At 38.9% G+C, this 13391-nt stretch overlaps 1 protein-coding gene across 30 annotated transcripts in view; it reads right to left on the reverse strand.

The window, feature by feature from the left end:
• NRXN1 (neurexin 1) overlaps positions 1-13391 on the reverse strand; it is a 679465-nt gene that overhangs the window by 120751 nt on the left and 545323 nt on the right. For all 30 annotated transcript variants that reach the window (XM_063152504.1, XM_063152502.1, XM_063152505.1 and 27 more), the window contains one exon: positions 1406-1577. In XM_063152504.1, coding sequence (XP_063008574.1) covers positions 1406-1577 — 172 coding nt within the window. The remainder of the gene's footprint in view (positions 1-1405; positions 1578-13391) is intronic.

The raw sequence follows: 13391 nt of genomic DNA on the forward strand, positions 1-13391 counted from the left end.
TTAGAAAGCTAGGGGGCCACAGGGGAAAAAGGAATATCTGAAAGATCACTGAATGTATTTCATTCAGTAACCCCCTTTCCCTCAGGTGTTTACCACCTCTCATAGATGTGTCTAACTTAGAAACCATTATTGGCTCTAATTCCAAGAGCTGCCATTCATTCATAGCACATTAGCAGACAGGTGGGTTTTTTGACAACTTCTGCTATACATAGTTTCTTTCCCAATGCATACTTTCATTATTTCATATATTCTGAATTATTTCCAAGAAATTATCTGAAAGGTCATATTTCACATGCGAATTTTTTAAAAATGTTTTTATTTTTTAAAATAGCTGGACTACAGCTGAAATGGCAGCAATAACAAAATATACACAATATAAATATAAACAATAACTCCATCCTAAATACTAATAATTAGCCAAGGGAATGGCTTATGCATTCCTTACTTGTGAAACACACCTTCCTGCTGCACGCCACCACCAAAAATGAAGAATTTTCTACTTTTAAACCAATAAATCAGAACTGTCCTTTGTGCAAAAGCATTCTGGTTTGCACATTTGCCTTCATTTACACCTCTAGATTTGCTGCCTTTTTCTTATTATAAACACACAGAGCAACTGCTAGGAGATAACATGCAGATGCATAAGTTACCATTAATGGTTCACTTGTCTTACTCAATAAGAAAGGGATTGTGCATCTGAAAAACCTGTTGCCTTTAAAAATGAATAAAATTAGCATCATAGTAATCCTCAGTGCATAAAATTTGCACAAAATTAAATGTGGGCCTGCTCAAGATAGTTCTGCCATCGTACTAGTGGTCCTCTTCAAGTAACCAGCATCATCTGCTAAATAATATCCTGTAGTTTGCATTTGGAGTTAAGGCACCTCAGTTTGGGTGGTTGGTTGTGCAATTGATAACTGCAACATTGTTTGGTTTGTGTCTGCTGGAAGACTTCTGCTAAATTCATAAGCTTCAGATTGCTGTAATCTTGTAATCAAAAGAACACAGACAACCTTTTCCTCAGTAAATGTTTCACCCCATCACTTGGGGATAGGCTTGTGAGTCACTTTAAACTGTGTAGCTTTTGTCAAAGCCTTTTTTTCCCCCGCTAAAGCAAAATTGCAATAAAAACAAATGATAGCAAGAAACAAAACTACTACTTCATGCCTCCATAACTGCATTTTCCTCACTTCCAGTAATAACTCAAATTTGGGCTTTAAAACTCACTTAGGAAACGCCATCATCATAAGCTGCACTGCTCAGGATTCTTCAACTACTTCTGCCGCTACCAAAACACCTCAAAGGAGCTGACAGTGCATTGGGAGGGGAGCAAAACGAGGCCAAAAACAATCCAGGCAGACCCCCCCCCACCCTGTTAGTGCCAGGTGCGTGTGTGAGGCCTTACCTGCTGGGTAGCGCTCGATGACGGGCCAGTTGTCCACCTGCAGGGTGGCATTGCCACCGCTCCGGGTGAAGCGCACCACGTGGTACTTCCCGTCGTTGATGATGGCGTTCATCTCCTCGATGGCGATGTCGTCCGTCCCGACATTAAACTTAACTCCGATTTTGCCCTGGTGCTGCAGAGTTGGGAGGGGAAATATAAAAAAAAAAAAAAAAAAAAAAAAAAAAAAAAAAAGAAAAAAAAAAAGAAAAGAGGAAGAAGAAGAAAGAACTAATTAGGGGTTGTTTTAGAAGGAATTGAGACAGTGTGTCGCGCAGGGGAAGATTTCTAACAACGTCTTCCCTCCCCAGTTGTAACTTCTGAAGGTTCGCGCGTGGCAGTGACAAACCTCAAACCTTCCGACAGCTTAGGAAGTCTGGGACGTGCTTTTGAAGGGTAATTTATATTCCAAATGAGTTGCTTCACCAAATTGAGCTCTCTCCTCTTCCAAAAGATTCGGATCAAGATGAGGACGGGGGAAGATGGAGGAAAGCTCAAGGTTTCTGTCTTTGTCCTCTCCCTCACCTCCACGAAGATTAAACAAAAATTTTCCTTTTAGACTTTCAAAACAGAAAGCCTTACAGTGTCACTTGGAAGAGATACAAGAATTTTCTGGCCATAAAAGCCAAGTTTCAGCCCTGCTTTTCCTTTTTTTCAAACCTCATTCATACTTAAAGCCTTCAAAAATTATAACAAAGAAGGAGACTAATTTTTTTCACTTGGAGAGATTTTTGGCATCACATTGTAGTGATTCTGAATCATTAAGCCAAGATCACACTGGCTGATTAACAAGGACTTCCCTGTTCAGAGCCAGAGAGCAGGAAAAGGCATTTGCTGACACAGGGACCTAGTATTGTTCTCACTAAGGCCAGACACTCTTTTTTTTCTTTTTGCTGGGATTTGCCTATAGACTTCTGTGTTTGAGTGCTCTTAGGGCTAAGGGGACTTCCCATGCACACCAATACCTGGGAGCAAAGCAGTAGATTTTCCAAGTGGTTGTCATATCAGCACATTTTCATTTTTATTGATTTCTAATTATTAAAATGTTCACTCTAACGGGACACCTGCATTTTAACAAAGTCTTTTAATGTCTATTAAAGTCAACTTAAAAGTTTTGATTTTTTTTTTATATCTCCCATAAAATCAATTCTACTCCTCAATAAAGGTATTTATTACACTGAGGAGAAAAAAAGAAAAGCGCTGCACAGTATGAGATTAGCGACTTATTCATAATAATTGGTAATTCTACATGAAATTTCATGTTCTTGGAGCTGGTATATCCTTCTTTAGAGTTAAAAAAGTTAAAAGAGTTCTTACACAATCAGATGAAAAACAATGAAATATTTTGCTTTGTATGTCTTGCTCATTCACATTAAATCTCCCAGATCCAGTTTCACCTCTCTAGCAGAACTCTTGTGTCTGCTCTCTCTTTGCCTTACTACCCCAGCACTGCCTCCTGCAGTAAGTGCACTCTGCAGCTCCTTGTCTCTGGAAGCCCCCCAAGCAAAGAACTCAAGAGTTTTTCCACTTTATTTTATTCACTTTTCAAACATCTGACTTTGTTTTCCAGCACTGCTTGCGTGCTGCAGTTACACAGCTGAGCAGCTCTGAGCACCTCTGCAGTTCCTCAACGTTCTGGCACCACTCTCAGCTCCTCAGCTATGACCTTTTCTGAAACAACTAAAGGACCATTCCCTCATGAGATTTGCAGAATGAGACTGAAAAATATTTTTTGTTGGCTCAGTTGATTGAACAATGTTTTAAACATTCCTCCTTTTTTTCCTTGTGGATTATTTTAATATTTCTCCATTCGCTGGTCCTACTCTATAGACATTCCCATGTCTATAGAGTGTCAATATGGGATCCACCTTATTCAATTCATGCTCATCTTCTTTTGCCTCTGGTGTGAGCTGCATAGCGATTTCCCAGTTATCTTGGAAAAGTAACTGTAGCTCTTCTTAATTTCAGCTGCTTCAACTAGACTCAGAATAAATTTCACCCGTTTTTTTCCCCATGGATGCAATAACTCATTTCACCTGTTTCATTCATAGGCTTATTCTCTTTACACAGAAATATATACAAAGAAAAGTAACATTGTCCTGTTTTAAAACAATCTCCTCTTTTACTAATTTCTGAAATGCAGAAAACCAGCACGTAATGATAATGGCGTATGCATCATAGTACTTTCAAGAAATCAAAGGGTTCTGAGGATTAAATAAAGCTGACTAATTCTACCATGATTCATAATTATACTATTCATAACCTACATTTTGCATACCAATTTTCTTATTTGCTATATATATATGCATACACACATATTATTTTAGATATTTTTAAAAATGACAAAGGAAACAAAACAGCTTTAAAGTTAATAGAAATGGCAGGGGTAAAAAGAAGTGGCACACACTGCATATATATCAGCAGTTTTCCCAAAGTTGGAGCATGTGGGGCTGCAGCCAAGTTACCATTTACAAATGACCAGGTATTGGCAAATGAAATGAATGCTTTGCAGACTTGAAAGCAGACTTTCAGCCTTCCTTTACAGATATATACCCTCTATTGAAAAAAACCTAAGTTTTTCTGACTTCCCTAGGTTTGTACACAAATACTGTGCACAGACACCAAGCATACAGATGCAAGAGCAAATATCACCCTAAAAGCTGGTAACATGTTACAGTGATTCTTTTGTCTTTATTTGTAATGTATTTGTGTCTCTAAAATCACAAAAACAAAAAATCCATTTTTAAAGGCTACCTTTAATTTTTTACACACTTCTCCAGTACCTGTGGGCATCTCAGTAACACCTCCATAAAACAAGGAAGCAAATCTGTGTTTTAAACTTAAGACTTCCTGATTGTTATATCCATATTTAAGTTTGACCTCTGGACATCACATCAAACGTTATATGAATTACAACCCCATTGTGCACAGCCCTTTAGAACCACAAAACAAAACATGATGCTGCAATAATCCCCTTCCTATGTAGATAGGCAGTTTCCTAAGCCATTGCATTATCATGCAGGAATTTGACTCGCTGCACACCTTCCCCACTGCGAGATAACATTATTTTTCATTTGTTTTTGTTGCATTATTTTTCATCTGTCTTAGGTTAAGACCATGTGCACACAGAATTATTGTGGATCAGCTGGCATACAGTAACCTGTTGAGATAACTTGATCTCAGCCCTCAGCCTTGTTATGCTTAATCTAGTGGGCCTGTAGCCTTTTATTAAGGTTTTTATATTTCCTCTTTTTTTTTTTTTTGAAGCAATATAGAGCATAGTATATATATAGCAATAGTAGTGTAGAAAGGAAAGGTACTGATAAAACTGAAGCCTACTGAATTTTTCGCTTTGCCAGCATCAGTTGCATAGTAAAGTGGTACAAATTTTCCTTTATCACTCATTCATTCAAAATAATCTTAGAAGTCATCCTTCCTGTCAGAAACAGCCTCAGACAAATGCTGAGTGAGAGGTTCCCTCTTCAGCACCCTGCAGATGGGCACTACAGTAATGTCTGTGCATCACTAAATACTGCAATAAGTCAGCACTGCTGTTGAGTGGTGCTATCCCTGCCAATGACCCAAAACAGCACAGGCTCACATTCCCACAAACAAACATTTTCTTGCCCACAAGCAAAGATGATACTTTCAGAGCTCCCCTGGCAAAAAATCAGCTCTGCACACACAGTCCATAGAAGTCCACTGCACTGTTCATGGTTCTCAGCCTGTTTTCTTTTTCTCAGTCTCACCCAGTTGTGAGATAACATGGTAATGGAACCAATTCCTTTTCCTACTGTGCCTCCATCTATTCCATACTGCTAAGGCCACAATAACAGAGCAGAGTTGGGCAGGAGGTGGGAGAGTTTCCAAAAAGGCCAAAAGAGAGGAGGGATGCATTTCAACAAGTGGCTTAAACATTGTGTCTACAGAAATTATTTTGAATCTCAGACCCAAAGGTAGTATCAATAATGCTAAATCCACATCACCACCCCTACTCCCTGGGGCAATGCAGCACAGGGACCTTGGATTCATCCACAGACACACTGAGCCCCAGCCAGCAACTCCCCAGAAACATCAAACTTTTGTTTTGGAGGTGCTTTGGCCTCGTAGTTGTCCTATTTCTGAGGCCAGGTAGGCTTTTATTTCTACCTACACAGGCAGATAAATTAATTTGTTGTTGGTCTGTACATTACCACAACATGTAATGTAGGCTTTGTGTATAGCTTAAATTCTGCTGTCCAAGCTCACAGGCTAAGCATAAATAAGTTAATGGCTTCAAAACAGTTGGATAAAACTGAGACAGCTCCAGTTCTATGCTCCTGATGTGCTCTGAAATGTTGGGAGCTTTGATTGCTCTACCAGTGTAGGATGTGTAAGTGTGGACGTGTACATACCAATCACTTCAAAATGCTTTGTCTTCAAAAGCTCTGGCAGCAACTGCTGTAATCTAGCAACTCCAGTGGAGTATTTTCAAGCCTGTTTTATGAATTGTGTACTCTAAATACTTAACAGACTTCTGATGAGGCACCAGGAATGCTGATGAACCTGAGCACCAAGCAATAAAGGTGGAATGCAAATCAAGCCAGCAGCTGACACTGCAATTTGCTTCCTGTTGGACTCTAGTTCAGTGCTACCAATCTGCCAAAATGCAGTAAAACCAATACTACTATTTTATATATATATATAGATAGATAGATATAGATATACGCTCTCACACACATAAGTATATATATAGATATATATATATAAAATTGATATTTCCTATGACATCACTAATGCTTTGCTGCTCTCTGTAGCAATAACTCTGGAATTGGTCAAACATGAGTGATGCAAATTTGGCACAACAGTAGTTTTAGAACAGACTGCAGACAACCTAAGCTCATAATACTTACAACCCTTAACCACTTCCAAGGAAAAGCAATAACACTGGGACTCCCACGGGTGGACAAATTGAGAAGAAAAAATTCAAGCGTGCCAGCTTGAATTTTATATCATCAGCCCCTGAGGCACCACTGTCTGGTGAATGCAGTAACAAAGTCTTAGAACTAACAGAAGGTTTACTTTGATTTTATTGAAGTGTAAGTTGCATGAGTTTTATTAAGACTGAGATAATTTTCACTCAAATGTAATCAGAGCTTAATATTCTATATGATAGAAAGCTGTGCAAAATAATTAAAATAATATGTGGTTTTCTCAGTCCTGTAAGGAAATGCATATTTTAAAATAGTACTGCTTGCTTCAGGAGGTGAGGGATACACAACAGACAGAAGAAACACTTGAACTCCAAGATTAATGCAGTAACTACATATATTTTAGTCTAATAATCCATCATTATTTCTTATTACCATCTGGTATCTTCCAGAGGAAATACTTCCTGGAAAAGGCACAGAAAATATAAGTCATCTAGGAAGAGTTCTTTGAATTAAGGCATCTCTTATATTGAATATAAGAGTTTTCTGAATACTGAGTTTTAAATTCATTCTCTTGGGTTTTACATTATTTACCTAACGCCGTTTTTTTTTTTTTTTTTTTTTGTTATTGCTTTTCTCTATGAGAAGTGACAAATATCCAACCTATTTTTTCCAACATTAACCCCTTAGTCAACTGCAAGTCAAGACACAGCAGAAACAGGCATTCTCCTGTCATACCTTGAGTACTTACAGTCAGGTTTTGTGCCCTTTCATAAATTCAGAAAGGCATTTCAGAAAGGCTTTCAGCATATCAGTGCTTGACATACTGCAGAAAATCCAGGAGGGGCATGAAACCCCTATCAGAGTGCTGGTAAGCAAAGTTACTACTCAGAGGTTGGCACTTGAAGCAAGGATGCAAAGATTTCTGTTGATGTCTGGTAGGATGCATCCACCTAGTACTCAGTATTTTGGCATCTGACAAGTGGGAAACTATTTGTTTTTTCTTTCTTTTCCTAAAGGTTAGTAATGTGTAGATAGCATGGAAAAGCAAACAAAACAAAACAAACAAACCAAACTTCCCCTTTTTCTGGTTTCCTGGTGAGGACACTAAGCTATTCCCAGCGTTCTGTCTTGCAAGTTCTCACCATTTATTTGCAGCATTTATTTTCCCAATATTTGTTTATTTCTAAAATTCAAATCTTTGTAGACTTTAGGTTATGAGAGAAAACCCAAACAACAACAAAACAAACAAACAAACAAAAGCCCCAAACCCAAACGAAAATTCCAATGTTTTTCATTTTAATCCAAGATATCAGTCCTGATAATTGGACAGAAAAGCTTAAAACCCAAAGCCTTGCAAGATGCTCTTGGCAGAGCAAGAGGAAGAACTGGAAATCCTGTTAAATCATCACTGGGCTTGAGTGGTGGCTGGAATCCAAATGTGGCCCTTGGGTTCCTGTGACAAGAGCGGTCAGATCTGCTCTACCCATTTACACACACCCGGTGGAAATGCAAACCTGGCAGCAAAGTGCTGCCCAGCACTGTGCTGCGCCACTGCTCAGATTATCCACAGAGGAAAAATGTCTGCAGAGCCAGAAATGCTACCAGTATCTCTTGCAGCACCCGTGCATGCTCACCTAAGCACAAACACACCTTTGTCATCTACACCAGGATCCTTCCAGAGACAGTACAAAGCACTTGAACAACAGATCGATAATCATAAATATACAGCAACAATTTTCTTTTCCTCCTCTAGTTTCAGGATACTCGATTAGTTGCCCCATGAATTTTGTAAAAGAGATGTGGCGGGAAAAATATGCATCATATTTCACTCTCCTGTTTTACTCAGAATTTCTGTAAGGCCCTTTAATAAACCTTTACATGACCCCAATTTCATGCCATTAAGTCATCTAGGCTTTCTAAATCGATACAGAAATAATAAAAACTCATTGTTCACCAGATGTCCCTGGCTGACATGTAAGAAACAGCACTGTCACTGTAACAACATTATGTATGCAAATATATACAGATGCTACAAGTGCTACTGCTCTCTTAAGCACTGGTCAATAAAAATTAAGCATTTCTAGCCTTAAACCAATGACCTTTAAATGATGTAAATGAAGTATGGGCTCAGCATCCCACTAATTTACAGCTGAGGTGCAGCTAGAAAAAGAGCCACCTAACTGGCTCACTAGGTGGAAGGAGCAACATGTGGCATAACAAATTTTATGTCCCCAAGTGCCACCTGTGTGACACACAGAACAAAATTTCTGGAAAGAAGATATCATGAGAGCAAACACTCACTGACCCAGCATTTCAGGGCAGGAAGCAACTACCCTTTACTACTATGAAAAAAATGACTTGTGCTTTATTACTTAGTCACTTTTCTGCTTAAAATAATTGTCCTCACAGTCTCCTTTAAAGTGTTATAGCCATTCGACTTATACATAAAGCTCAGCAAGCAGAAAATATAGAAATATTTATAAATCTACAGTTCTGACACTTCTACTCTTAGTCTGTAGTCTTCCTGTTTAGTTTTAAATATTGCAGTCCTCACTGCTATATATTATAGGTGTATGATTTCAGGTTACCCTGATGATGAATTCCTGAGACAATACAATTACCTGAACAGCCAACCCTTGAAATGCCGAAGTTATGCAAGTATGTAGTAGAAGTATGAAAGTATGGGGTAGAGCCCACAGCAGCAACGTACTGCATCTGATTATCCACTCAGCATCATTACTGAAGTACACAAAATTAAGTTTTTCTGAGAAAACATGCAGTAAAGGACAATTTAAATAGCCAGCCATTATTGTGGTATTTCTTTCAAAACAGAACGTTTCACTGAAATACCTTGACCTTGCCAGCATCTCACCCAGGGGTTTTAGTCATGGTGAGATGCTATGGATGGTTTGAAGAGATGCTATTCACCAAACAGAGCATAATTTGAAGGAAACAAAGTCTTAACTACTGGCCAAGGTAGCTCTCAGGGCTTGGCTTTGCTCTGTACACTTATTTTCCATGTGGGCAGACATATTGAGTACCTTAAATACAGGATGCTCAGCCTGAGGAACTCCATGCTCACTGGAAGCTCCAGCTACTCACAAATTGCTTCCAAATGGGCACAATGAGATTTGAAAATCAGGCTTGATTTCCAGTTTTTCATAGTGCTTTTATACAAAGGTTATTAAAACAGGGTTCCTGGAACTTGATACAGTCATACAAAGGTGTAAAACAAATGAGCAGCACCTTGATATCAGTACAATGTAATCCACATTGGAAGTTGTCCTGGCTTAAGGGCACTGATTTCTGTGTTTAGAAAGGTTTCACAGAACTCTTCTGATAATTTGTGTGTCTGAAACAAATTCAAAGTGAGAGTGAGTAGGACGTATAACTGGGACCAGAAGTGAAGAATCAGCAAATTCTCAAGCAGGCTTTCATGCTAAATGATTAATGGCCATTTGATCAACACACATGCCCATGAAAGCACCAGTAATAATTTTTTTAGAATCTGAGTCAAAGGACTTTTCATACTAAAAGCCTGTAAGGAATTGTTAAAAACCAATAATGGCATTGGGCAGCAACTCCTATTGAGATTTAATGAAAAATGAACACCTGCCTGTCATTCATACCTTTGACAAGCTCCCCTTAATATTAACCAGGGTCTTGAATATTTCCAGATTCCTACCACAATCACTGGGAAAAAAGACTTTTTTAAAGACTTTTTAAATGCACACTTTGCATTCCTTTATTGTTCTGATTGCCTGCATGCAAATGCATTTCCAGAATTGTTTCCTAAACATTGTTCTCTTTCTTTGAGGTCACCAGGTGGAAATAACATGTTCCTAATTCATCTTGGCTGCTAAGTACTCATTAGTGACATGGGTTTACATGGCAGAAAACTGAAAGGAAAAGGACAAAGATCCAGATTACATAGTGATTTAAAAGTTAGGCACCTGAATAGTGAAGTTAGATGAATATTTTTTGCCTCCTATCTTTAAAACGAAGAAAGCATGATATTCTCACTTGAGAAAATTGCTTATCTGAAGCAATTTATAATTGAAAAGTCAATCAGCAAAAGTAAAACAAACAAAAGAAAACACACACAAAAGTCAGCTACTGGTCTATGACACAAACGTAGAACTGAAATGAAAAATCCTCACGCAAGGATATGCAACCTGTGCTGTTCCCAGCCAGCAGAGATACAACATGCCACAGGTAGCACTTGGGCTCCCTGGAAGGAAGGCAAGTCCTGGCTGTTGTCCCAATTTCTGAGCAATCCTATAATTTCTGTTGCCAGCTTTCTTCCCTTCATCCTCAAGTGTAGAGCCATTCTATGGCAAGTTTTAATGCCATGTATATTTTCCTCCATGGTAGCAGTTTCCTTTATCCCACCTTTCTTCATCTTGAAGATCTTTCAGAATCAAAACCAACTTGACAATTTACTGGTGTGCTGTGCTAGGCAGTGCAGAGTAGCCTATTATCAATGCTACAACAGAGGATCTCACTTCTTTTGATCACTTAATGCTACAGAGCATGTAAAAATCCTTACACCGAATACATGTAGCACAGGAAGTGATCAAACAGCGTTCTTTGACTGGACTGTGAAATCCCTCAGGTAGCTGGAAGGGGAAAGCAAAATCTCATAGCTACCTCTACGTTCTCTGCTCTTGCTGCTAACAACCCCCAAGGTTTGAAAGACATTGTTTTGGCATCTTAAAAAAAAAAAAAAAAACAAAACCACAAAACAAAACACCACCCTGTGGAAGAGAAGCGTTACAAATGAAAGGGTTCTGTACAAGAAATCATTAGTGTTTGTGAACAGCCTCTACAAGGAAGAAATCTCTGGGGGGAAGCATAGCAAAATAGCATGAGCATCTTTGATAACATGCTCTTCAATAATCAAGAAGTTCCTTAATTGTAAAAGAAGAAATCTGCCAGAAAACTGGAAAAGCTGACCTCGAGGAAATCAGAAAAAGATCAAAACTGAATTTAACCCACTCCAAGGGAGTTTTGCCTATAACAGAGCTCTGTACTGTCAGGCTCTGGGTGCCTCTCTGGAGCAGGGAATTTTAATGAATGTTGCTCTTACTGGAATGGTCAGTATTAGGCTTGAACGATGTCCAAATATATTCATGCTCATGAACACAATGTTATATTTAAAAATCCCTAACAATATCTAAGTATTTCCTTATAATACTTATGTATTTTCTTAACAATATTTAAGTATTTGCTGTAAAACAATAGCCATTAACAGCCAACATTGCAAAATGCATCATTATCTTCAAATAGCTCACTGGAAGGGAACAGCATCATCCTTTTAACTAAAAGGATGCAAACTCTACAAACTCTCCACTTAGAGCAGGCTTTGATTATTGCTGGAAATCATAATCTTGGAAATAGGGCATGTTGGGCAGCCAGCAATCAATGGTTCAGGGCAGCATTCTATCCTCATTGGTAGTGTGCTCCTGATTTCTGCTCTTACTGCAGCTACTTTCTTCATTTATTGTTTTTTATTATACTTGGCAGGTATTTACCTTGGAAAGTTAAAAGTCAGAAGGAACTCCACAGAAGTCATGGCTGCTTTGGAAATAGTAACATACTAAAAACAGAGCATCTCTCATTAGAGCTACTTGTCAGTTTTTCAGAGCTTCTGCCTCATACTGCTATTTTCACACATTTCACTGTGCAAGAGATGTGATGGTAAAATATTTGAAAGACAGCTGATGCAAATTATGTGCTTTCCATTTTGTGTTTCTTTTAAAATTCTGTCTTTACTGAGATCAAGGTTTTGCTAGAAAGAGCTTAGTAGAAACCAGACATATAACTATTTTCCTTTTCATATTTCCACAGCTTAATGATAGTGAAGGACTATTTGAAAAAGAAAAAAAATATGAATAATTTCACTGCTATTTGATCAGATAAGCTTTTGCAACTACATTAGGATGGCAGAGAAAAGAACGGGCGTCTCTGAAAGGGGGGAAAAAACCATCAAAAAACCTACTGAGACCCATTGGAAATGTGACTTCCTAAAAGCATAGCAGGGCAAAAATGTCTGCATCTTAAATAGCCTTATGGGAAGCTTATGTTTGCTATATCTTGTGATCTGCACCAGATAACCCAATGTCTTGCTGACTTTGCCAGTGTCACAGAGGTGAGGTTTCCACATGGGTGAGCAAACCACTGGAGCAATTTATTCAAACACATTAGACTCAAATTGGCTTCAGCAGAGCACCAGGCAAGGCAGGTGTGTGTGCATGGCTGTGCACACATACTGCCTTTCTGACACTCTTCTGTGCTAAATGAGATAGCTTAAAGGCTATAAAAAGAAAACCCTATTTCTTTTCCTTCTCTTATTTTTTCCAAATTGTTCTTTACCCACCAACAGTCTCATTAAGCAGTAACACCATTAGAGGACATCAGGAACACATTTTTTCACTTGTAGTAAAAAGCTCTAGCTTTTTGCCACTTTTGCTTTGCCAGTGCAATTGCTGACAGGTTTCTTGGCTCTGCCAGTGCCCCACAAAGGGCGTTTGTGACAGACAGATCTCCCCAGCAAACATTCTCCCATTTCCCCTCTCAGCCCAGGCAGAAGACTGTGCAAGTGCTGTGCCCACCCTGTTGTGGGGAAACTCCACAAACCCCAGCTTACAGAGCACAACACAAGCAAGGAATCCACCAGAGCTGCTCCACCACAAAGCTCCTCTTATATTACAGGACGAGTTACTTTAATGCCAGGATAATTCTAATTGTGATTATTTTCTGTGCTGTATACCCCACTCAAACACTAACCTTGAAGCAGAAAGGTAGGTGCTGACAATCCACCTTCTCCACCTGCTCGCACCAATACAAACCCATCAGGACCTGCAGATACCTCCATGAACGGTTGCATATCTCTATAATTGATGTATGGAGATGTATATAGGGGAATGATGAGGTGAAACAGCTCCTCCTCCTGCCCACTCTCCATGCAGAGGGGTAAGAGCAAGGATTCCTGATTAATTACTTATCAAGGAGAATCACCTTAATTAGGGTCAAGT

Source organism: Melospiza melodia, chromosome 3 (assembly GCF_035770615.1).
Source record: "Melospiza melodia melodia isolate bMelMel2 chromosome 3, bMelMel2.pri, whole genome shotgun sequence".
In the NCBI taxonomy this organism is placed as follows: Eukaryota; Metazoa; Chordata; class Aves; order Passeriformes; family Passerellidae; genus Melospiza; species Melospiza melodia.